The 26,589-nt window shown below is 42.0% G+C and overlaps 2 protein-coding genes across 2 annotated transcripts; one reads left to right on the plus strand and one right to left on the minus strand.

Moving 5' to 3' along the window:
* Positions 1-340: 340 nt before the first annotated feature.
* Positions 341-13,383, plus strand: LOC306919047 (casein kinase II subunit alpha'-like). Its single transcript, XM_079496132.1, has 13 exons — positions 341-588; positions 1,739-2,085; positions 4,581-4,692; positions 4,925-5,026; positions 5,160-5,210; positions 5,406-5,465; positions 6,187-6,270; positions 6,733-6,843; positions 7,000-7,101; positions 7,965-8,065; positions 8,263-8,411; positions 10,793-10,881; positions 12,982-13,383. The coding sequence occupies exons 2-12, from the start codon at positions 1,982-1,984 to the stop codon at positions 10,864-10,866; spliced, it is 1,050 nt and encodes a 349-aa protein (XP_079352258.1). The 5' UTR covers positions 341-588; positions 1,739-1,981; the 3' UTR covers positions 10,867-10,881; positions 12,982-13,383.
* A 1,097-nt stretch (positions 13,384-14,480) lies between these two features.
* Positions 14,481-24,996, minus strand: kiaa0895l. The gene is made up of 8 exons (XM_079497587.1): positions 24,735-24,996; positions 23,423-24,184; positions 22,417-22,555; positions 21,479-21,622; positions 20,370-20,502; positions 19,250-19,555; positions 18,549-18,646; positions 14,481-17,907 (listed from the first exon to the last, which is right to left on the minus strand). The coding sequence occupies exons 2-8, from the start codon at positions 24,118-24,120 to the stop codon at positions 17,746-17,748; spliced, it is 1,680 nt and encodes a 559-aa protein (XP_079353713.1). The 5' UTR covers positions 24,121-24,184; positions 24,735-24,996; the 3' UTR covers positions 14,481-17,745.
* Positions 24,997-26,589: the final 1,593 nt, after the last annotated feature.

A 26,589-nucleotide genomic window follows, 5' to 3' on the forward strand; every position in this document is an offset into this window, starting at 1 on the left:
CCTCCTTTATGATGAATTCCTGTTCTGTTCTTTGACTATATAGAAGTGTCTATTTGTACGTCTCTAAATGTTTTGATGAATTGAACAAGGTGGACCCTCTTGTAAACAAGTGTAATGCTGAATTGGGTCGTCCACTCACAGTTAACAGTCTTTGTATTGAGTTTGTGCTTGAAATGTACTGTAATTCTGCAAACTGTTAATACATATTTCAATCAATCAATCAAACATGTAATGTAATTCGGCAAGGGGACCGCCTGGCACCCCGCCAAGGGTCCCCTGAGCGGTCCCCCGGACCACAGTTTAAACCCCGACAGGACGTCTCTCTCTCTCTGTGTGAACTGTGAAGAACCTTCGATTACTTCCGGGTGATGTTTACCGCTAGTACTACAGAGACGGTTCTTCTACTGGATTGGAAACCAACCAACCAACCTTTAAGAAACATTATTATTATTTCATTATCGTGGATGAAAACTAAAGCAAGCGGAGCATAAGACAGCGTTCGTAATAATTAAGGCCGTTTAGATGGCTCACCAGTAGCTGCGTGCAGGTCGCTGGAGCTTCCTCTTCAAACAACATTTCCACGGCGAGGTAACGTCCGTCGCATCGCGCGAGCCTTTTTTATGTCACCGCTCGCGCTGCCCCACCACCACTTTAACGTCATTTATGTCGACCGAATTCACCGAAAAACCCACAAACGGTGCCGTACCCCGACCCTAATTCGTTTCACCCGTGATGTTGGTGATACTTAATGAATGTTTTAGATATATATTTATTTATTTTATTGACGTTTTTTTTTTGTTGCACAATTTGCCTTGTGCTAGTGCTGCTACGCCAGGGGTTAGCTAACTTATTATGTAGGTTGTAGCGTAACTTCACGTGTGTGTGGTGTGTGTGTGTGTGTGTGTGTGTGTGTGTGTGAGACCGCCGTTAGCGCGAGTTTGGCTCGGTTCAATTACAACTACGGACCTACTACGGTGTTGGCTAACTGCTAACCGGTTTAACGAAGTAGTACCACCTAGTATGGGCATGTCAGAAGATTCGTCGACATTAGCAGATCTACACAAGCTCGCACTGTGTCTGTAATAGCTCTGGTCCAAATGCATTAGAGCTATGGACCAGAGCTGGTGGGGTAAGAGCTTGTACATAGGCTATTTTCATATATACTAGTGATTTGGTGTAGAGGGGAAGGGGACCCAAGTACATATCCCTCCCTGGTGGACCCCAGTCAACAAAGTATATGGGCTCTAAGTCTTAAACCCTATATACTTTTTTTTAGACAGGCGTAAACTTTAATAGATTGAAATTGATTGATTGAAAGATGTATTAACAGTATGCAGAATAGGTACATTTCAAGCACAACTCAATACAAAAACTGTTAACTGTGGACGATACCATAAAGCATTACACTTGTTTACAATAGGGTCCACCATTTTCAATTCATCAGAACATTTAGAGACCATCAAAGATCAAGAACCAAGGTGTCTGGCCTTACAACCCAGATGCCTTGCCTAGCTTCACTAAGACCACCGTTCCAATTACACCTGTTAAACATCCCGGTTTAAGTTCTAATCGGACACCACTGAGGCGGGCCCTAACCTAAACCTTTGTCCTTATTGATCCTATTTAACAGTGTGATTAAGTATTTTTAAGCTCAATGAACAAGGGTAACACAAAGTGCTTATACGCTGTTATTATTACACATTTTGATGAAATGTCTCTGTTCTGTCTCCCGCTGTAGCTGGCGGCCCACCACCTCATCCTGCCGAACAGGCTCCTCAGAGGACTCAGACGGTCTTTAATCGTAGCGCTGACGATCCGCACGGCGAGTGACTTCTGTCACTTAAGGACAAAAGCAGTACTACAGACCAATGCCAACCTACTCGCAGAGGTCTTAAAACCATCCGCCCCCGACAGTGTGTGTCCCGCCTTCCCACCCCGTGCCAAGAGCCAACCTCCTCGACAACGAGTGCCTAGGCTCGCCATGCCCGGCTCAACGGCCAGCAGTAAAGCTCGGGTGTACACCGATGTCAACACGCAGAAGAGCCGGGAATACTGGGACTACGATGCACATGTGCCAAGCTGGAGGTAAAGTAACACCAGGCAGTGTTCGAAGCGTATTCTCAAATTTAGATGAGTTGTTGTGTATAACGTCATGCATGATTTATACTTGGTTGTGTTCGCCGTGTGTGAGATATTTTTGGGCACGATATCTCTGTTTTTCCAAGGCTGGCGTCAGTGGCACGATATCTCTGTTTTTCCAAGGCTGGCGTCAGTGGCGTGATGTACCATAGAAGTACCAGAGAGTGAAAACAATTCAGCCATAGTCACTTGCCCAAAGGTGATGATGGCTATGGCCATTTGTAGCTGAATGAGTGTTTTTCGTGCAAAACTAATGCTTGCAATTGTTTCGGAATCATGAATAACCCGCTACTTAAAGCATAATTCAAATTAGAAATGTTTGCCTTATAGGTTTTTAATGGTACCCCAACTTTCAACCACTGAATTTACCATGATCCACAATTTTTCAATTTTTAATGTAAAACACCTTGAACGATTACTATTGCAATTTATTTTGGGTCAAACCTTAGATTGACTGGCCTATTAGGGTTTCTTTGAGTTAGCACTGTCTGGGAACCAGCTGCCAATTCATTTTCAATTTTCAATTCAAAGGAGCTTTATTGGCATGAAAACATTGCCAAAGCAAGTGTCACAATACAATCAAAAACAGTTGAAACTGTGTAAAGTATATACAGTTGGAGTGGCATTTTGTAGACAGCTATGTCACATTGCATCGTTATATATGTTACACAGGGTATAAAGCATTTTTGAAACAAATGGCAGCATTTGTTTTCCGTCACTTTGGGACAAATAGCAGCATTTTTCCCCCCCAAGACTATTTAAATGGGGTGGTAGACGGTGCTGGTTGCAGTTCTCAAAGAGGAAACGAGGTGGACGTCTGGTCCGTCATTGGTGATCGGTAGTACACAATCTTCTTGGCAACTCGTGCACTCATGTCATCACAACATTCTGATGAAAATGCACAGCTGAATAACATCAATGTCTTTTGACTTGTCCAACTGGGAGGGAGAAATGCACACATGAGATTTGATATGCTTTACACAGCTGCTCTCCCAAATAGTCCTCTGAAGTGCTCTCACATCCCTGTATGTGTCACTGTTCTCCTGGACATCTGAAGGCTTTTGTTGTTGGTCACATCCATGATCAGTTTGTTCTTAAAATGACCATACAAATCCTTGCCAGCTAGTGCTGCACCAGTCTTGGTGCAGCACTTGTCTTTAGTCTGTAGTTGCTGAACATTACTACATTCAACATGTGGCACCTGGAGCCAACTAAGGTGGTTTTTAAACAAATGGCATCAACGTGCTTGACTTAAACCTCTCTTAAAGTCTCTCGTAGCAAAAACACAAGAGTAACTAAAATGAATTGGACAGCCAACTAGTGCTGCACCGTTCGTCACAAAATGAGATCTCATAGGTGTCTGAATCTAGGTCTCAATCTTTTTGATTAATTGTGCAGCACTATAAAGCAATGCGTCCTGAATATCTCGCCATCCCAAAATTATTTTGTGTGTTCGAGAACCTGGCACAAATATGCTTACCAACCGGTTTTGTCAACCATGTTGTTGGTTGACATTTGTGTTCCTTCACCTTCACAAAAATTTGTTTGTCAGAAAGTGTCTTTCCAAATATACTTTCTTCGGCAGCAACAGCAATGCACAGATGTTAACAGATGAGACGCATACTGTACATCTTTACAATCATATAATTAAAAAAAAACTTAACTTCCCATTCTGCATGGAAATTTAGATTATCCAAACTCATTATCAAATGCTGTTGTCTGTCTTGCTAACTCTAGTTATTAGTAGCAGAGTAGAGAGGTTAAACACCTGGATATTGAGATGCTGCCAGGGCCATTCCCATGTGATTCACATTCAAATTGCTCCGCTAGTATTGACCAAAAAAAACCTTGTGTTGTCATCGACCAGTCTTTAAGACATGGTTGCCCTTCCGTGGTTTGGTTTAGACTGGAGGGAGACTACAGGCTGCATCTACAGGTTAAATGCAAATTGAACACTGGATGTTGCTTTTCTAATGGCCAAAAACAGCCTGAAGACTACAATGATAGCCCATCTTACCCTTAATCAGTTAGTTATAAAGTACGAGAATCCATAGAACGAGACTCGCTATGAAGGCAACAGGAACACTCACAATGACAATCACGCTCCGAGAAAAGACGCCAGCGCGGAAGTAGGGGGCGTGGCTAGGAATCTCATTTATAGGTTTGTTTTATAATAAAACTACAAGGCTCTCAGTCTAGCCCATTCTGGGCGGGAACCCCTTTTGGTGTTTTAAGCATTATGTTATACTTTAGCTATTGAAAAATAGCATATCTACAAGCTCATAGCGCGGCACTGAGTGCCGCGCTATGAACTTGTAAGTCTGCGATTTTTGAAAAATCTCAACACTTTGAGATTTGTTTCAAATGTAAAGTGCATTATAAATAAAATGTATTATTATTGCTATTAAGATAAATACTATGTTATTCACTCTTACTTCCAGCAATCAAGACAACTATCAGTTGGTGCGTAAGTTGGGTCGAGGGAAATACAGTGAGGTCTTTGAAGCCATAAATGTGAGCAACAACGAGAAAGTGGTTGTAAAAATCCTCAAGGTGAGCCTCTAGATTTCTTTCCGTTATTATTATCAAACCATCTGTGATCTATAGCCTTCCTTAAAGTATGTAGCATTGTCTAATAATAATGAAACCATTTATCCAACCATAATACCCCCTCATTTTAGAGGACCCCCTCTAAAATGAGATGCGACATCTCAAGGGGCTTATCCTTTCAATAAAGGTATAATAAATACTATGGCGGATTCCTGATGTAAACATTTGCTTTTAGCCCGTCAAGAAGAAGAAGATCAAACGGGAAATAAAGATCCTTGAGAACCTGCGTGGGGGAACCAATATCATTCGCCTGGTAGATACAGTCAAGGATCCCGTGGTAAGTTGAAATAGTTTGTCCTCATCCTATTCCGTTTCTGCTGAATTTCATTCTCACTTATGTCCTGTTAAGTGGTAATATCCATCTGCTATTTTCATAAATTAAGCATTTTGTTATCTCTCTTTTTTTGCAGTCCAGAACACCTGCACTTGTCTTTGAGTGCATCAATAACACCGATTTTAAGGTACTTATCTTTGGCAACAATCATTCATATGAAACTACTACAAGGATTCCCATTTATGTGAAGCCACTGTTATGATTAATTAACATGTAACCCTTGGAAAGAAGCCAGATATCACTGGCACGTAACTAATAACACAATCTGGTATAAACAATCTATGCATTAATTATTGTGTTTTATATAACATCTGTTTTATAGGAGCTTTACCAGAAGTTAACAGACTTTGATATCCGTTACTACATGTATGAGCTCCTTAAGGTAAGAACATTACTTAATAAAGCCAACATAGAGGTGTGCATAGTGAACAAAATGCCAAACTTCAATGTCAATTCAGATATTTCTTACATCAACTAAAGCACTTAAATGCTCCTTGCATTACAGCTTTATTTGTTAAAGCATAGTAGAGTATGTTAATATAATTGGCACCTCCACAGTGGTTAGAGATGGTCTTCATCCTTGTGCCGCCATTATTATTATAGTTTGTATATTGTTAAAATGTAGTGTCTTCGCTGGGAAAGGGAGACAATGTACATAAGACATACTACTGATTGTAGCAGAGCTTGGAAAAAGCTTCCAAATGCAATCAGTCCCAAATTTGAATAGCTCATAAGTCATGTCCAAACAGTCAGGTAATCAATAATAAAAAGAGTGAAATGCCACCTCTTGTCATCTTATTTCAGGGCTCGATTATCGGTCTGTTGTCAAAACTGTTTCCTTGTAACAAAAATGTCCAGCTTCAGTCATTTCTGGCCAGATCATATGATGATAAATAACAAATACTGGAGTGGTGAAACATTTTATCATGCTGATCATTTATGTTATGTAGGTTAGATTGACCCCTCTGGCACCTTTGATCACCAAATTACATTTGGAAATCTTCTCTAAAGTTTCATGACCTTGTGTTGAGAATGCAGTGGGATTTATTGGCCAAGCAATCCAGTGTCTAAACTATAGCGTGTGTGTTTGTCTTCTCATAAAGGCTCTGGACTATTGTCACAGTATGGGAATCATGCATCGGGATGTGAAGCCCCATAATGTCATGATTGATCACCAAATGAGAAAGGTACTATCTTTTGTCTATTTCAATCATTTCATGATTGAAATAAGTGAGTACATGTGAAACAAAAAAAATGCTCCCGCACCAAAGTGATTTCAGCTATTCTAATCAATCAGAGTGACGATGCATGATCTGTCATCTTAACCCATTCAGAAAGGGAACCCCTCTTGGTGTTTTAAGCATTATCTTATACTTTGGCTATTGAAAAATAGCAGATCTACAAGCTCGTAGCGCGGCACGAGTGCCGCACTTCGAGCTTGTAGATATTTTTGAAAAATCATATATATATATATATATATATATATATATATATATATATATATCGGAGCAAACATTTATAACTCAAATCTTTGCTTCTGGGACAACATATTTTCAGATGGGGGTCGGCGGCCAATTACAAATATTATTGGGGGTCCTTGACATGAAAATGTTTGAGAAATGACATGTGTATCTGTATCTCTGTCCTAGTTGCGTCTCATAGATTGGGGTCTGGCAGAATTCTACCATCCCGCTCAGGAATACAATGTCAGGGTCGCCTCTCGCTATTTCAAAGGCCCCGAGCTGCTAGTCGACTATCAGGTACATGCCATACCATACATCATTCTGGTACAGAAATATGCTCATTTCAATGTTGATATATATATTTTACCCACAAGAAGACGGTATATATTATAGTGTGCTGGACTGTTACTGTACTAGACTCTTTCTTACATTATTCACTTTGGTGTTTTCCAGATGTATGACTATAGTTTGGATATGTGGAGTCTAGGCTGTATGCTGGCCAGCATGATCTTCCTGAAAGAGCCTTTCTTTCATGGACAGGACAACTATGACCAGGTAACATTATTGTTATTATTATTATTATTATTATTATTATTATTATTTATACATTTAATCAAGGCTGTATTGAAAAATAAATGTCATGTAATCAGGGCTTGACATTAACCTTTTGAGTCACTTGTCCTTCGGAGTTCGGAACAAGTACATTTCCCATTCACTTGTCCGGACACAAAGCGCACTTGTCCGGAGCACGAGCACAAATGCATTATAATTAAATCAACTATCATCATCATTTTTCGACCGCGGTCGAGATCATGGATTTCACAATGCCATGCCAGACTTCCCGGTTCTTCATTGCCATCCCCAGTTCCTGTTTACTGATGCATGTGTCCCTAGCGATGACATCAGGGAACGACAGTTTTCTACCTCTGGTCTGGTTTGAGGCAGGACTCCAGAGAAGAAGGGAAGATATAAATCATATATAAATCAACTAACTTTAAGTTGGTTTTGGTGAATACATGTTTTAATATTAGATTCTCAGTTATAAGACCTATAATGTCTGTGATCTTACATACATATCAAGTATTCCAAATACACAGCCATAGAATAGATCAGTCCTATCCAGAAAAAATGAAACCAAGACTCGGAGTCACTTGTCCAATGGACAAGTACAGTTTTAATGCACTTGTCCGGAAAGATTTATTGGTGTCCCAGACAACAAGACAAGCCTTAATGTCAAGCCCTGTGTAATACATGTTTGTCCTGGAAAATTATATATTATCTTGGTTGGTTGGTTGGTTGGTATGGGTAGTTGTCACATGTACATACAGAATATGTTATTAGATTTCCTTTTCTTTCTTTTTTTCTGTTTCTTTTTTGTCTCCAAGCATTTTGCATTTCTGTTGTCATTCTTGTTTTAGCTGGTTCGCATTGCTAAAGTTCTGGGGACAGACGAGTTGTTTGGCTACTTGCACAAGTATCACATAGAACTGGATACTCGCTTCAAAGATCTGCTTGGCCAGTAAGTACACGATAAGAAACAAAAATATTATAATGCTGTCACATTTTCTTTATTAGAAAACTCGCTTTGCTAATTTAAAATCTTTACATGGAGAATTCAGTTTGAAAGCCCTGAAGTTCAAAGGCAATTTTTGTCAGACTTAACAGTTTTGTGGTATTGACCTCCAGTGTCACTTGTTTCACTTGTGTGTCCTCCAGGCAGACCAGGAAACGCTGGGAGCATTTTGTCCAGACGGAGAACCAGCACCTGGTGAGCCCTGAGGCCCTGGACATGCTGGACAAGCTGCTACGCTACGACCACCAGCAGAGGCTCACAGCCGCCGAGGCCATGCAGCACCCATACTTCTGTTAGTATCACACTATGCCTCATTGCAGCACCCATACTTCTGTTAGTATCACACTATGCCTCATTGCAGCACCCATACTTCTGTTAGTATCACACTATGCCTCATTGCTGCACCCATACTTCTGTTAGTATCACACTATGCCTCATTGCAGCACCCATACTTCTGTTAGTATCACACTATGCCTCATTGCAGCACCCATACTTCTGTTAGTATCACACTATGCCTCATTGCAGCACCCATACTTCTGTTAGTATCACACTGTGCCTCATTGCAGCACCCATACTTCTGTTAGTATCACACTGCCTCATTGCTGCACCCATACTTCTGTTAGTATCACACTATGCCTCATTGCAGCACCCATACTTCTGTTAGTATCACACTATGCCTCATTGCAGCACCCATACTTCTGTTAGTATCACACTATGCCTCATTGCAGCACCCATACTTCTGTTAGTATCACACTGTGCCTCATTGCAGCACCCATACTTCTGTTAGTATCACACTGCCTCATTGCTGCACCCATACTTCTGTTAGTATCACACTATGCCTCATTGCAGCACCCATACTTCTGTTAGTATCACACTATGCCTCATTGCTGCACCCATACTTCTGTTAGTATCACACTATGCCTCATTGCTGCACCCATACTTCTGTTAGTATCACACTGCCTCATTGCAGCACCCATACTTCTGTTAGTATCACACTATGCCTCATTGCAGCACCCATACTTCTGTTAGTATCACACTATGCCTCATTGCAGCACCCATACTTCTGTTAGTATCACACTATGCCTCATTGCAGCACCCATACTTCTGTTAGTATCACACTATGCCTCATTGCTGCACCCATACTTCTGTTAGTATCACACTATGCCTCATTGCAGCACCCATACTTCTGTTAGTATCACTATGCCTCATTGCTGCACCCATACTTCTGTTAGTATCACACTATGCCTCATTAACACTTTAATTGCCCAGGGTTATTTAATCCATTACATTATAGCGCCCATTCGATTTATAAACACGGACCCCTTTTTCTGGACGGACCGGATGTTGTTGTGAATGTGTGTGTAGCAGCTAACAATAGCCACACCACTCTAGAGTCGATTGACAACGGGAGGTAAGAATAAATCTATCGCGACTAGCGACTGGAACACAGGATCTTTTTTCATAATTAGACGGGATGATTTAGATCGCGACTTATGAACGTTTTAAGATTTTTGTTTTCATCAGCTAAACAGGGAAGGGAGTTTTTCGATGACGTCTCACTCTTGCGCAACACAGAGGATTGCCCAACAGGCGCTCCTGGGCTATGGAGCCATGCGATCCGTTCTCATATCAATAAACTTCGTCTTTTGGACAATACTTCGTCCTGGGCGTCGGGCGTTACTAATAGAAAGGACAAAGAACTTCGTCCTGGGCGTTGGGAGTGTTAAAGGTCCTGTCAGATGAGCAGCGATTAACACGCCTAGTAATTCATTTTCAATGTTGACATTGCGTATTTACGTGATCGCGGTTTCCGTGAAATTGTCGCACGCATGCTCGTTTCGTGCACGCGACTCACTAGACCTGGATTCTGTTTAGCTTTTTGAGTGGTGCAACCACTCCTATAGACAGCTGTGTGTCCCTGGCTGGCTTGTGTCTGAGCACAAAAATAGCGTTTGGTTGGTTTTTAACACCAAGTGTCACTGTTGCGCAGCCTAACACACACACACACATATTAACTGAATATATGATGATTTCGGGTGTGACAGTAAAGTACAGTACCCCCACATGGTACCTCTGTCATTTCTCAACCATTTCGGATGCGGGCGGCTCACCGGAACCGGGCCGGCACCCTGGGCACGTTCCTGTGGGTCTGGAACTTCCGGGGACTCCCCCACACGGAGTTGCACCACTCACTTCACACGGGTGCGATTGTTTTGTTTTTTTACGCTTGCGTTATCACGCACCTCTTGAGCAGATGTGGAGCAGAGCTGTCGTTGATCCAGGCAACGACGTCTGCGTTAATCGATGCCCGTCTGAAAGGGGCTTCATAAGTTCATACTGTGGCCAACGACTCTGTCGCTTGATGGCAAGATCATTCTGAACTTGTAGAGATCACTGGTGTCGGACAGAAATCTCTTAGCTCCATATTAATTACATTTTGTGTAAATGAATGTTCTACGTCATACTTCATACTACAGTGTTACACAAAGCCGACAAAGGTATTAAAAAATCATGTCGCTTCCAGCCGTGTTTCGAGCTTGCAGATCTTCTATTTTTGTATTTGAATCCTGAAAAGTAACACATTTTTTGACATTTCCACAGTACAGAGACGATGTGAGGATTGTGGTGTTGTGGCTGAATTGCAGTGGTGACGATTGTGTATTTTCCCTGCAGATCCTGTGTTGAAAGAACAAGCAAACACAAACACGGACAGCACAAAGGCAATAAGCAGCTCCAATGCAACATGATGAGAAGAATAGGAGGTAATGCATTTAACACTTTTCTTGTTCAGCTGTCCTAATTGAATATTTACCCAATATATTCTCTTCATGTTTGAACAATATTATAAGCTGTAGCAGTTTTAACCATAAATATTCAAAAGCAAAAAAAACTAGAAATACACCATAGCCAGCCATAATAAACGGCTATGTGTATATCGAGTACGTCTGGTTGGGACTGTCATGGTTAAGAATGTTAAGTGGGTCAACGCCGCAGCTTGTGGTACTAAAAACTATTTTTATCTGCCTTTATTTAGACCAACCTTCCTTTTTATAAAGTTTTAAATTATGTTCATGTGATGAAGCGGTCTCAACACTCATCATGTTGCACTGATGCACTCATAGTTTCAATTTCATACGACTGCCAAAGTTGCAGTGCAGAGGACCTCTGGAATTGAAACTTGGTGCCCAGGATTAGATAAGAATATTCAGCATCACTCATGACTGCATAATCCTGTGACATGATTTTCTTTTGCTTCTGGATATGAAATCCCTGGAACTACATATTTTCCGATTGGGGTCGGCGACCAATTACATATATTTTTTGGAGTCCTTGACATGAAATTGTTTGAGAACGACTGACATAGAAACATGGGTCTTTTCAGTAAACTGTCAGGATTTAGAAGACATTTGTAGAATGGTCCTCAGGTCTAAATGGGTTAAGGCCAACCTTGCATGCCAGTGTTTGTCTTCGTGAACTCCTTTAGACTAACTGAACTGTCGTCATTGCGTTGAGTGAGCCATTTGTTTTACAAACATGGATGGAATCCAGACATACAAAAGGGCATGTCATGTTTTGACACAGATGTGATTTACAAACATGTTAACAATTTTACCATCGTTTGTCCCACATAGACTATCTGTCTCTCAGCAGAAATCCTGTTTCACTTATGTGCCTTCCTTTTTACAGCACATGTGTACAATGAATGTAGGCCTAGCCCAGAACAGGCAGGAACAGTATCCAAATGAATCGGGCTCTTTATGAATCATCGGCATACACATTCAAATATTAAACATTAAATGCAACACAGATCCAAATTCCAAGTGTATGAGCAGTGAAATGTTGGTGCAGCTGCCTGCAACGAGGAGTAATAATTTATCTGTAATATCCAACATAAAATACAGTAGGTAAATAAAGAAGGTAATACAAACTTAAGTAATGAAAGTTATAATACAGTATATGGTGCACATACTTCTCTAAGTGTGGTGAGTAACCATAGACTAATGCAGTGGTTTTCAACCATTTTCAATTTCATATCAAGGGTCCATTATTTATTCGGAATTTGAGCCACGGACCACCATGCCATTTAGCCTCTCAGACCCATTTGAGCCACGGACCACCATTTGATGACATTTAGCCTCTCAGACCCATTTGAACCACGGACCACCATGACATTTAGCCTCTCAGACCCATTTGAGCCACGGACCACCATTTGATGACATTTAGCCTCTCAGACCCATTTGAGCCACGGACCACCATGTGATGACATTTAGCCCCTCAGACCCAAAACTAAAGAATATTTTGTGTGTAGTTAATAATATCATATTATGTCCACAATTCCATGCTCTATTGATGTTGGTACCATTAGGAGAGAATAGAGATAACAATTCTTTTACATTCTCTAATTGTGTAGACCTCTTGTAAACTAAGTAATGCAGATGTTTAACAATAATGTAACTCTTGACGGTGTAAAAAATTTTTGTTCATTTTACGCTCTCAAGAGTTCAAGATCTATAAGGGTCCCTTTGGTTATAACTCTCCCCACCATTTAGCTGGGGACCACCTGGAACCCCCTCAAGGACCACTGGTGGTCCCCGGACCAATGGTTGTAAACCACTGGACTAATGCATAGTGTACAGTATGTATACTAATAGACATTTTAGTTGCACCTTCCCTGGGATCGAGCATATATACAGAATATACACTTTAGAATCGCACCTTCCCTGAGAATGAGGATCTATAGAATAGACCGAATGTTATCTTCTACACAGAGTATACAGTTTAAGAGTTCCTAGAATTATATAATTATGCAAAAAAAGATGTATTTGATGTTAATCCCCCTCCCCATCTCCCCATCTGTTCAGGGAGAACCTTTGTTACCTCAACTTGTGACCTTCTGGTGGCAGAAACGTCGGCCTCACATCAACAGCCATACTGGAGTAAGATCAAACACAAGGTTCAACCTAAACACAACCTGGGGGGGGGGGGTGGGGGGGGTTGATTGGTGCCGCTCGGTCAGCCACCACCACCACCCCCCCTCCTCCCCCACTACCTTCAACTTGTTTTTAAAAGAGCAAAGTGACTATTGTTGGATCCGTTATCAAGCCGCTGTTGTGCTGTCAGATGTGTGTTCGTCATTAAGACGCAGTGTGGTGAAACCTGAGATCCAATTACAGGTAATGGCACTGAAGTGACATGGAGGCTCTTTTTCTGCTATGGATAGAACAAATGCTATATTGAAAGAGAATAAACCATTTTTATTTAAATGTGTGCGTGTTCGACTGTTGGTATTGATTAAATTGAAATGATGTATAGAATAGATAAGCATATTTTATAGGACGAGTGGCTGACTACTGACATCAAAGGATGACATTCTGATTTAACCATATATTTGTCTTTGGTATGAAATATAAATTGGGCTACTTGGTTCTATGGTTAAATGTCACAATAAGAATATATATATATATGCTATGCTGATGTTGCAAATGCCAATTTGATACATTTTCCTATATTTTGCAGCTACCTCTTATAACTGGGAAAAATATATATTGTCCCACCCAGGAGACACATATGGCCGTTTTTAGACATTTCACAAGGTGGTGCAAGGTTTTTAGCGCACAGCACAGAAGATACGTGCGTGGTGACTGCACTAGGCTATTAGACCTGGTCTAATCTGGTCTACATACACTGCAGTCACTTTCTGACTATTATTACTCTACCAACAATTTGCCTGACCATGCCTCATTTTAAGACCAACATGCCCATGCGAGCGCAGTTGGGTGCAAATGCATTTGGCACCTGCACAACGTGGGCACTGGGCACGAGAATGACAAATGCCTCTGATGTAAACTAGCAATGACACTTGTGCTACGTGCCACTTGTGCCAGCTTTGTTGGGAGTAAAATAGGGCTCATAGTTACATGATTTACTTATACTCTTTACATTTAGCCAAACTATCCATTTACAATGGATAATAACAAGCAAGTATTGGTCAAATTAAATGTTATACTTTTTATCCTGGTTTCTGACTTGTGTATAACTGATTTTGAAAACGGTATGGAAGTCCTCTGGGTTGTTGGGGATTATCTACTACAGAACATCACTTGAAGTGCACGTAGTCTTGGTCCAGTGCGTCAGCGAGTCTTTCACTGACGCCCCCCACTAAATAAACAAAACCATGTAGCTACTCACCAAAACAAAGCCTGCTAGACCTTGCTAAAAGTCTATTCTCCAAGCTGGGAAGCGTCTCGGGTCCCCAGCTTCTCTCTAAAATGCATCTTTGTGCCATTTTAATACAGTAATGTACCGGACAGAGTAACTTCTACTATAGCATTTCCAGGTTGTGCCTGCGCCGATCCGGTTCGATGCATTTTATTTAATGATGAAAATGGTGCATTTTAGAGAGTAGCTGGGGACCTGAGACGCTTCCCAGCTTTGAGAATACACTTACCAAGGTCTAGCAGGCTTTGTTTCGGTGAGTAGCTACGTCGTTTTGTTTCTTTTCGGGGAATTCTAAACCTTCCACGACAGTGGGAAATTTAGCTAGAGGGCAGCGGAGGCGGTGAGAGACTCGCTAACGCACTGGACCAGGGCTAAAGTGCACGCTGAAATGTTTTCTATGAAGAGCTATACAATAATACACAGGAGAGGTTGCTGGTCATGTTTGTGGTACAAAACATCTAGGGGTCAGGGTTTCAGAGTGATCAGTGCAGCAAGCGCAGACTTTTGCTTTTAATAAATAAACTGGAAAGTCAGGTTGATTTCCAGAACATAAGACATTGTGCAACATTCGTGCATTACAAAAGGGTGCATTCGTTAAGGCTTGTCACCTGCCTGGTCAACGCCAGTGAGGTCAGCATCACAACTCGATCAAAATTGAAAGTATATCTGCTTTTCACAGGGTTAGATTGTAAACAAAGCAGAATAAATACTTTTGAAATGCCACATTTATAACTTTTAAAATGCAATATCTCTGCACAAATTGTCCTATTTTGTACATCTAGTTATTGGACATCAAAACAAACAGTGGCCATTACTGTTCTTCACATTTTTCTGTGTTGGTCTTGAGGTTGACCGTCAATCTCAAGATTATCTGAAATCCGTGCTGATTGGCCCAAGCCATTAAACGAATGCCCTCACTGACATGTAAGTAATAAATAGATTAAAATGCCGTTTACAAATACATAGCTCACTACAGCAGATGGTTCTAAACCCATCAAAGGCAAATGAGGAGGCCAATGTATGTGATAGATCAGCTTTGGATGCGTGATGGTATGTTAAAACCATGTAGCAAATTATCTTGTCACATTAGAATTACAAAATGGCATGGGGACAGGTGACATCACAGTTGATGTGAAAGACCACCAAGGACATCTTAAGACAATTATAAAGCTGATTATCTTATTAGCAACATAATGTAAAGTTTTAATACTTGACTGAGTCCATTGGCACTTGATATTCGAGAGTCGAGGTCTCAGTTGATATTTTCCCTGGGTTCTTAAATTGAGAGGTCCTTGGTGAAGTCCAAATAATCTGAAGCCAAAAGCTTCATTTATACTTCCTTGCACAAAGGGGTTAGATCTACAAGCTACGAATGCGTCACATCGCAACTCATTCGCTTATAGATATTTCCCTTTAGGCAAGTGACACTACGTAGTACGTACTACAGAGAATAAACTAGGCTTAATCTATATTTTGTCATAGGTACAGTGTTGATTGCTGAAAATAACAGATTTTCAATATTTTTTTCTTTTTCTTGAAAAGCCGTAGTTTCTGGTGAGTAACACTGCCATGTTACAAAGTATAGCTTAGGCTTAAGGCATAAAACAATGTACTGCAAAAAGGTATAAAGCTAATACCATACACATTCAGTTGTTTTCTGAAAACGGATGAAACAAAAAGAAACATTCACAAACACTTGCATGGATTAAAATACATAACATGACTATATAAATGTTTTGAAAACTGTACATGACATTGGATGCGGTGATATTTTATGACATGTGCACAGAGCTTTCTTTCTACGTGTATAATGCGGGTTTACAGCCTCGGGTTTCAGTGTTGAGGTAACTTCATGGTGACCGGCGTAAAGGCTTGGCCACGACACTTGGCCTGGTGAAAAAAACTCCACAGACATGCATCGGACATAGATGACCTGTGTGTAGACAGAGATGACCTACACTTGTACCGAGGGGACTGTGTGAAATAATGTATTCCTATGTATATAAATAATGTACCTGTATAAGCCCATGGTTTATACGATTTCAAGTTTTAAAAAGTGTACAAATAAAGCATTGGTTATACAGTATATGTCTTATGATAATTAAGAATGCCAAATGATCTATGCTCCGTTACCATACATTTGCCTACATGTGGCAGCTTCATTTTCTTTACACGTGGATGGCTTGGATCATGGTAGCATACACTGTCTTAAGTGTCTATACAGGTATGTTGCAGCTGTAGGATGGCTTGTAGGCCAGTCAATTAAGCTAAAAAAGGGGCGTGAGGGTTGTTATCATAGCCAAATGTGATGACCTCATCACATTTGTGAAGACTGCTATGGCCGTTTTGAGCCCAAGGAGTGTTTTTCGTGCAAAACTAATTAATGCTTGCAATTGATTTGGAATCATGAATAACCCTTAGTTTGACACGTCACATGCTACTTCAAGCATAATTCAAATTTGACATTTTTGCCTTATATAGGTTTTCAATGGTACTCCAATGTTCAACCACTGAATTTACCATGATCCACACTTTAAATAACAATCAATTTTTAATATGTTATTTGGATGACCCTATAAGGATCATTCAAAAAATACATTTTTTTTTCTTTTGGGTCAAACCTTAGATTGACTGGTCTGTGTTGTTGCAGCTATAGCAGGGTCATGGTTTATGTTGGCAGGTGTAGCAGGTGTGTTGCAGCCAGGTGTAAGCGGGGACTGTCCAGGAGGTGAAGGTAGCAGATGTCGCAGGTGTAGCAGGGATGCTGGCACTGGGGTCATGGTGCGTTGCAGCCAGGTGTAAGCGGGGACAGTGTCCAGGAGGGTCATGGTAGCAGATGTCGCAGGGATATACTGGCAGGAGGGTCATGGTAGCAGATGTCGCAGGGATATACTGGCAGGAGGGTCATGGTAGCAGATGTCGCAGGGATATACTGGCAGGAGGGTCATGGTAGCAGATGTCGCAGGGATATACTGGCAGGAGGGTCATGGTAGCAGATGTCGCAGGTGTAGCAGGGATGCTGGAACTGGGGTCATGGTGCGTTGCAGCCAGGTGTAAGCGGGGACAGTGTCCAGGAGGTCATGGTAGCAGATGTCGTAGGGATATACTGGCAGGAGGGTCATGGTAGCAGATGTCGCAGGGATATACTGGCAGGAGAGTCATGGTAGCAGATGTCGCAGGGATATACTGGCAGGAGGGTCATGGTAGCAGATGTCGCAGGGATATACTGGCAGGAGGGTCATGGTAGCAGATGTCGCAGGGATATACTGGCAGAAGGGTCATGGTAGCAGATGTCACAGGTGTAGCAGGGATGCTGGCAGGGTCATGGTGCGTTGCAGCCAGGTGTAAGCGGGGACTGTCCAGGAGGTCATGGTAGCAGGTGTAGCAGGGATATACTGGCAGGAGGGTCATGGTAGCAGGTGTCGCAGCTGTGCGTCATCCAGTTCATTAACTTCAACGATGTGGTCGAGGTGCTGCAGGTAGCGCTCCTGGTCTTGCATAAAGTGTGGGATTCTGGCCCTGTGGAGCACGGCCAAGGGCCGGAGCATGTCTACGTCTTCAAAGGATACCTATCGAGAGTACAGGAATGATAGGTTAGAGCAGTGGTTAATTTCAACCCTTTTCATGTCAAAAGGCCCATTATTTATTTGGCATTTGAGCCAAGGAACCACCATTTGATGAGATTTAGCGCCTCAAACACAACATTAAAGAATGTGTTTTGTTATCGTTCCATGATGTATTGATTTTGGTAGAGAGATAACAGGCATACGTTGATTTGATTGTTGAACAATTATTTTACATTCTCAAATTGTGTAGACTAAATTACATAATAAAGATGTTTAACAATAATGTAACTCTTGAAATGGTTTCATTTTACGCTCTCAAGAGTTAAAACTATAAGGGTCCATTTGGTTACCAACTTTTAATCATTTAGTTAGGGACCACCTGGAACCCCCTCAAGGACCACTGGTGGTGGTCCTCGGAACACTGGTTGAAAAGCACTGGTTTAGAGCCATCTCCAACACAATGGTAACGGTAGTATTTTCGATAGAGAGCGGTTCTCAACGACCCCCAATGTTGTGCTCGCGCCGTGTTGCGCCTTGTTGTGAGCTTTTCAAATAGCCACCGTTTTACTCGGGACCCCCTGGAACCCCCCTCAAGTCCTACTTTGAGAATGTGGTAGGTAGAGAATGGTGGTGTTGACACTAACCTTCCCCAAAGAGGTCAACATCTTGAAATCGATGGTCTTTCGATGCCGAAGGATCCTGAGGATTCCATCTAGGTAGACCTGGTCTTTACTGAAGCAACCTTAAGACACCAATCCATGCACATTACATGTGAGACTATAATAAAATGAGGCCCACTGAATCTTTCAGTGCATTTTCTTCAAAGCATTTCTAAAAGCAGCTTAACCCATTTAGGACTGAGGCCGATTCTAAAAGAAATTCTTCTAAATCCTAAAAGTTTTCTGGAAAAACCTGTTTCTAGATATCAGATGTTTTAGCTGTTTTTGACGGGGCGCGGACATTCGAGCAAATAATGAATGTGAATGTGAAGTAGGCCTACTGAGGGAAAGCCACTGTGTCATAGGCTCAATATGTCAGTTTGACACATTCAGTAGATCTCGTGATATTTTGTGGCCAGATGTAATTTTTTGGGGTCTAGTAGGACTATAGTAAATTATAAAAAAATAAATCGCTATAAAATGTTGTAAAAAAAAAAATACATATTTAGGACCATGTTCGAATGCCCGTGCCCCCTGTCAAAAACCGCTAAAATCCCTACAACAAAAGAAAGCAGCAAATGAAGAAAAATAATAACAACCTAAAACATGAACTTTGGTTGAAAAAAACTAAAGTTGTCCTTTAAGCAGGATTTGTTACGTGTATATATAACATCCATGTTTTTTACCTGGCTCTGAAGTGTCCGTCTGTCCCCTCTTGGCACGCAGACAGTACTCCCAGCGCACGTCTGGGTTTTGGACAAAGCGGGCAATGTGAGCGAATAGCTGGCTGAAGCCCATGCTGGCGGCGTGGTACACCGTGTAGTACAGGAGCGCTGCGCGCCACAGGTAAGGCTGTTTCCGCAGCAGCACGCTGTGCAAACTGGCCAGGCCCTCTTCTGTGGGGTTGGCCGGCTTGAGGCCAAACTTCTTCCGGCCCACTGCGGTGGCCCACGGCTGCAGGTTGTTGTTCACCCCGCGTAGATAGTGAGTGCCTTAATAATAATAATAACAATAATATTAAAACTTTATTTGTATAGCACCTTTCATGACATGAAATGCAGCTCAAAGTGCTTTACAGAAAAAAAGAAAAGAAAAAAGCAAGGCATAAAACATTAAAATAATAGCAATACAGTGAGGACATGAATAACAAGGAATTTAAAAGAAGATCAATTAAAAGAGTGTAGAAGTGTAGGTCTTGAGCTGTGCTTTAAAAATGTCTACAGAGGATCTACTTAGGATGGATGAGGCATGTAATTTAAAAAAGGATGCGCTGCATTTAGAAAATAATTGTAGAATATAATAAAAATCACTAGTTCGCACCCAGTAGGGCCAAAATATGCAGATAACTTTATTTGAATTGTCCCATCGTGCACCAGCCCTTTATTAAAAGGAGTTTTATGTTCTCTGAAGAGTGACTTGGATTTGATGTTATCCATTTGTTTGCTTTCAATTATCATCTTATTAGCTGTAATGAGATGAGATTAGCCGTAGTACTTTTTTAATATATTTTTGAGGGGCACTAGCCCCTCCTATATACAGGTTTAATGTTTGTTTTTACTTCAATGTTTGTTTTACAAACGCCATTGACAATGAAGGGAAAATGTACGTCATCTTGTCCCTAACACAAACATTAAATGCCATTAACAAAGATAATTTAATGTTTGTTTTGTCACCGTTTGTTTTATATCACCATTACATCACCTAATCATAGCAACATGAGTTAGACTTTAATATATTAGCGCCCCTCACTTCACACGGGTGTGATTTTTAAGATGATGCATGTACTGTATGATGTATGTACTGTACCTATTTCATGCCTCAGCATCCCCTCCAGCCAGTGCTGGCGAGCTCCAGCCAGGTTTATAGTCAGAGTGGGTCGACATCTCTCCACCATCATCACAGCCTGAGAAAGCAGCTCGTCAGATAGACACACCACCACCTGGGGGCAGTATCGGTGCTTTAGTGAGCATTATCACAAACAGTAAGCACTTTGTTACAGTAGTAGGCCTACTACGGGAGTACAGTTTCCTTTCAAAATGTGTCACAGTCTAGATAAGAGTTATAATAGACATCATTCAAAACATGCTAAACCATAGAGATTACGGCTGCAGAGTTGGTGCAGCAACAACAACCTGGAGCTTAATGCTCTTAAGACAGTGGAGATGGTGGTGGACTTCCGCAGGAACGCAGCCCCGCCCCCTCCCATCATGCTGGGAGACACCCCGGTGACCTCAGTGGAGTCATGCCTGTTCCTGGGCATGACAATCTCTCGGGACCTCAAGTGGGAGCTGAACATCATGGCCCTCCTGAAGAAGGCCCAGCAGAGGTTGTACTTCCTCCGACAGCTGAAGAAATTCAGGCTGCCGAGGCTCATGATGGCTCAGTTCTACACATCTATTGTAGAGTCCTTTTTTTCCCCTCAGCTTTTTCCCTCAAAACAAACAAATCATTGGCTTCCTTCAAGACAGGCCTAAAAATTCACCTGTCAGCAGGTCAAAGGGAGAGGAGGTGATCGCCCCAGCCTCTTTATGCTAATAATCCCCTTCCGATTAACTTCGGCCCCAACCTGTGCATACTGTATATTTCATGTTTAGAGGAAATTGATATGCTGTTTTAAATTATTATTGTTATATCAATTGTTGTTACTGTGTTAAATTATTATTCATGTCATGTGTGAGTGGATGGGACCCGAGGCCAAGGCCGCAAGGTCTTTCTTCGGTGAAATCCTTTTTTGGACAAAAAATGCCTGATAAATGTTTGCATTTATATGTTGCCTAATAAAATATAATAAAATAAAATAAAATCCTTGACATGAAATAGTTTGAGCACCACTGACATAGAAACAGAAAACTGTCAGGATTTAGAAGACATTTTGTAGAATCTAGTGTCAGGTCTAAGTGGGTTAACACACTCACCTCTCCCACACATCCCTCCTTCTGCAGGTACTTGCGTGCAGCGGCCCACACTCGACTTTTAGGTAGCACACTGCCTCCGGTCACTTCCTCAAAGTTCTCATAGTTGCCAAATTTCCTCAGTACACATTCCATGATTCCAACTGCCTAGAATGGGTCACAATGTAGGCGTATATAATGATGAGATTTGAGCAGGCAAATTCTCTGAAATGGTTTATAATAAATTCATTAAAATATTATATTTTAAATAATGCATGATGTAAATACTGACACTTTTCAATCAATGTACATTTGCCAAGTGTAAGGGAAAAGTTGAATAAATCTCTGTTATCATATTCTGTTATCGAGTCAATCAGAGACGATATTATTTCTGACCCTAACCCATCATAATACATACAGTAGTTGCTACTCTGTTTAAGTGTGCAGTTAAGTAAGAGTAGAGAATCGCTGAATTATAATATATGGCTGTTGGATGTTTGGCCGATCAATCTGAGATCTTCAAGGCAGAAGATTGATTGTTTCCAGAGACCTGCACCCTATTGTTTCCATACCTGTTCAAGGAAGAGACCTGCACCCTATTGTTTCCATACCCTTTCAAGGAAGAGACCTGCACCCTATTGTTTCCATACCTGTTCGAGGAAGAGACCTGCACCCTATTGTTTCCATACCCTTTCAAGGAAGAGACCTGCACCCTATTGTTTCCATACCTGTTCAAGGAAGAGACCTGCACCCTATTGTTTCCATACCTGTTCGAGGAAGAGACCTGCACCCTATTGTTTCCATACCCTTTCAAGGAAGAGACCTGCACCCTATTGTTTCCATACCTGTTCAAGGAAGAGACCTGCACCCTATTGTTTCCATACCTGTTCGAGGAAGAGACCTGCACCCTATTGTTTCCATACCTGTTCGAGGAAGAGACCTGCACCCTATTGTTTCCATACCTGTTCGAGGAAGAGACCTGCACCCTCCTTGTATTTCTCCAGCACGCTGGTGGGCTCGGGCTGAGCATACTCAAACTGAGGTTCATACTTGTAGTCTGACTGGTAGAAGATCTCCTTCTCCTGCGCCAGGTTCAGGGGCCTTATAGTGTAGGGATGCAACAGTTCATTGAACTAATCGATTGAATCAATTAGAAAAAATAACCGATATATATATATACACTGTAGATCTGCTATTGTCGCTATTTTTGTGCGACACTTCTTTTTTAACCATTTTCATTTCAAAGTCCCGCAGTCTGACATGCATTAGGCTACAGACGGACCACAATTTAATGGGATTTCTGAGACCCCAATTTATATTGTAAAATCAATGTTAATTTAACCCTGAGAGTGTACAAATGGAACGGTTCCATTTGTACACTCTCAGTTACAGACCCATAAGGGTTCCAAACTATCATTTAGCTGGGGACCCCCTGGCACTCCCTCAAGGACCCCAGGGGGTCCCCGGACCCAACTTTGGGAACCATAGGGGTGCCCACACTTTTTTGACTTGAGAGCTACTTTCAATATGACCAGCTCAATGAGCTCTACCCACCAACAATATATATTATCCCATGCTGGAAATAGTTTCAAAATGTACCTGAAAGGTCTTTATAATTAGCAGCGCTGGCATTACATATTAAGAAACAATAGAGTGGGGACAATTGAATTGCTAGGGCTTTTTTGTATATAACTTTGTAATGCTATATGTAGGCCTATATGTTTTATTTTATTTTATTTCTTTCAATATATATATATACTGTGTATGTGTGTGTGTGTGTGTGTCTATATATATATATATATAGACACACACACACACACACACACACACACACACACACATATACTGTGTATGTGTGTGTATATATATATATATATAGGGCTGGTGCATGTGTAAGTGATAATTAAAAAAGTGATTTAGTGAAAAACGTATTGGGTAAGACAGTAATGTATAGTTGCGGCCCTGTACCTTAGTGCCACCAGTAGACAGGGCCTTCCGGAGGGCGATGGCAGCGGGGTGGAGGATCCTACTCCCCTGGCGATGTGTGGCAGGGAAGTGGCAGGTCGCAGCATTTGCCCTCTGTTCGCCCGGAGACCCAGGGAGTAGTTGACCGAGCAGGTGCTCTCACTGCGGCGCATCCAGCGCCCTGCAGCAGGGGCCCCAGGGCCATGAGGGGGGCCTCCGGGGCTCAGGCAGGGACTGGTCAGACTGCGGGCCGGGAGCGAGGGGGCGGCCGCGGCACCGCTACGCCAGGGCGGTTGGAGCACGCGGCCGTCCGCCATAATCTGCTCCTGGGATCCTCGAAGGTACCGAGGAGGAGGAGTCACCTCCAGGCTGAGGGGCCGTCGGAGGAGGGGCGGTCTGCAGGGGGTGGCAGCCACACTTTTGGATGCCCTCTTTTCCACCATCTGGTCCCGGCCCGGTTTGGGTTCTCCTGTCTGGTCTGGAGGAGGAGGGAGTCCGTTGTGGGGTGTCTGTTCCCTCTTGGTGGTGGTGCCGCTTTTCAATTTGGCCCGAGGTTTGGAGGAGGAGGTTATTCTGGCGGTGGTTTCAGGTGGAAGTGCTTCATGGTTGGCTGGCTCCAACACCACCTTATTCCTGCTGCTTCTCCCAACATCTTCACACTTAACCTGATCCATACAGCCCTCTCCTGAGTCCAATACCATCACCGCCGAAACACCACCGTCCACCACCACCCACCGCCAGACCACCCTGTCTCCACACCAGACACTGTGGATAGACAAGATGTATTGCAGTGGTTATGTTGTGTGTGTGTGTGTGTGTGTGTGTGTGTGTGTGTGTGTGTGTGTGTGTGTGTGTGTGTGTGTGTTGTTGTCACTGCTTAATAACATTAGAATAAGAGGTTGTGGTTACGGCACTTATTATTGAAGCTTTAACAGGCATGCTCAACTGTCCATAATGGCACGCCTGTTAAGGGGTTTCAATAACTCATACCGGTATAGCCTGTTCACAAACACTAACAGGATATAAACTTGGGGAAATTAGAATGAAAAGGTCTAAACCAACATACAACTATCCATACTAGCCACCATAGTGATAGTGACAGTAGCTGACTCTCCATCAACTTATAATCAAAACATTTTTTCCCCTATTTGTATTATTATAAACCCATGCCATGCACACAATAGCAAATATAGCACGTTTCCATCCATGCTATTCAATCAAGTCACTTTATAGTGACTAGTCCATAAGTTAAACCCATCCTGGACCTCATGGGAATGAATCATTTTATTTGGATTCTCATTCTTTTAGTTCTTACCTTGCAGCGTCAGATCTGACAGTTCAAGCTCGTCCTTTGATTCATTCCGACCGTTAGCCGCTGTGTAACGACTAACGGCTTGAATAACGGTAATAGTCAGTGGATTGTGTGGTTGTGATGGTTTGATGGACCGGATAGCTCGGCCCGGCAAGGAAGCTGGGATTGTGTTGGCAGATATGACGCGCTGGCAAAGATCAACGTGCCGTGGTGACGCTATGGTGCCTCGTCATTACGTTTTATATTACGGTATGTCCAGTCGAGGCCCAGCTCTATGGATTGGCCCCACATGCAGAAATCACAGCCCAGCCAGCGCCCGTTTTATGCTATATATCCTCCTGCGCATACACTCGTTATTACGGTAATGGTGGTATTTTAGAATAAGGGAGCTCTTTAAACTGCTATTTTATACATTCCATAATTTTACAAATGATAGCATTAGACAACCTCGGGATGTCTCAGAAAATAATAGGATATTCTGATGTGTTTACCGAAATAATTGCCATAGATCATTTATCAAAGTTCATATTATAATTACCAGTAAGACGCCCTGCTGAGGGCGAGCTGAAACAACAGGTCTGAGAATACCCATATATGGATTTTTTTTTTGCATTTTCGGGCCGGGTAGGGCGTAAAATGTGTGCTAATTAGTAAGGCCAGGTGGGGCCCCGAGACAGCCCAGTTAGGGCCCAGGTAGGGCCGGGCCTTAATTTTCGGGCCTGTTGAGAACTCTAGTTTTTGCCGGCTGCCGAGTGCGGCTGTGCTAATAACTTTGGGGCGGGCCCGTCTAGAGTTTGAATGGACAGGTATCAGTCAAAAGGGAGACATCGAAGAGGAAGGATCAACACATGGAATGTCAGTACAGTTCAGCTCAATATATGGAGATCTAAAGGGTTTGATGAGGTCAGATCAACATGGTGTCCGTGAGGTCAGATGTAGAGTTGCTGGCCGGCTCCATGTATGGCTATCCAGGGTTTGATGTTGTGATCTTCATATATAGAGACTGACATATGGAGTGTGTCGCGAGGCGTGACGTTCTGACTGACTGACAGGTTTTTCAGGTTTTCATAGTGAACTGCAGGACCACAGACCACCACATAATGATATGTAATTTCACAATTAAAGCCTTATGAATTGTATATGACTTGAGGCCATTGACCTTTTCTCCATTGTTGTTCTGTGAAAGATTAGAGCCAGGAACAGAGAGAGAAAGAGAGAGTGTCTAAATACTAGCCTATAGTATTTGGTAGATGTAGAGGGGAAAAGTTCCAAAAGCGGCATTTGAAACAACCTTGAGTTTATGAAACAGTGATTAATTAAAGATATTTGTGACAATAAAATAGTAGGATTTAGAGAACTATGAGACCACAACACATGTTGTGAGGTTCTAAATCTGCTACGTGTATAAATTAATCTTAATCTATTAGACATGTAGCCACTCTTTGCCCCCCCAAAAAATAGCCAATCTACAAGCTCACAATGTGTAACTTGTAGATCGGCTAATGTTCCCACCAGAATATGGACACTGGGGTTCAAGTGGTCAAAGTAGTTGGAGTTTATAGCCTTATTTGTAATGTGTAGAAGCAAACAGGTGCAACTGCATTCGTTATTAATGGATACATAACCAACTTTGTAACTACAAAATATTATCTTCCATATACAAAAACCTGATTGTATCCATCGATGTAATGCAAATAATGTATCTTTCAACAGCATTACAGATACATTTTTCGCCCAAAGATGATTTGTTGTAAAACTGTTGCTATGCAGGTCAAGCTCTCGCCACCTCATAGCTGCAACATGAAAACTCCTGTCGGGCGGTCGTTAAAAGTTGATTTCTACCTGTCATTTCCTCGTA

The sequence above is a fragment of the Electrona antarctica genome, assembly GCF_951216825.1.
Source record: "Electrona antarctica genome assembly, chromosome: 3".
In the NCBI taxonomy this organism is placed as follows: domain Eukaryota; kingdom Metazoa; phylum Chordata; class Actinopteri; order Myctophiformes; family Myctophidae; genus Electrona; species Electrona antarctica.

Bases quoted from the DNA above. Each gene is read 5' to 3' on its own strand.
- kiaa0895l (XM_079497587.1), bottom strand. From the start codon at position 24,120: ATGGTATTGGACTCAGGAGAGGGCTGTATGGATCAGGTTAAGTGTGAA. The intron at 19,556-20,369 runs GTACAGTACATA...ATTATTATTAAG, and splicing joins GATGCTGAGGCATGAAATAG to GCACTCACTATCTACGCGGG. The intron at 18,647-19,249 runs GTAAAAAACATG...TGGTGTCTTAAG, and splicing joins GACGGACACTTCAGAGCCAG to GTTGCTTCAGTAAAGACCAG.
- LOC306919047 (XM_079496132.1), top strand. From the start codon at position 1,982: ATGCCCGGCTCAACGGCCAGCAGTAAAGCTCGGGTGTACACCGATGTC. The intron at 5,211-5,405 runs GTACTTATCTTT...TCTGTTTTATAG, and splicing joins TCAATAACACCGATTTTAAG to GAGCTTTACCAGAAGTTAAC. The intron at 6,844-6,999 runs GTACATGCCATA...GGTGTTTTCCAG, and splicing joins AGCTGCTAGTCGACTATCAG to ATGTATGACTATAGTTTGGA.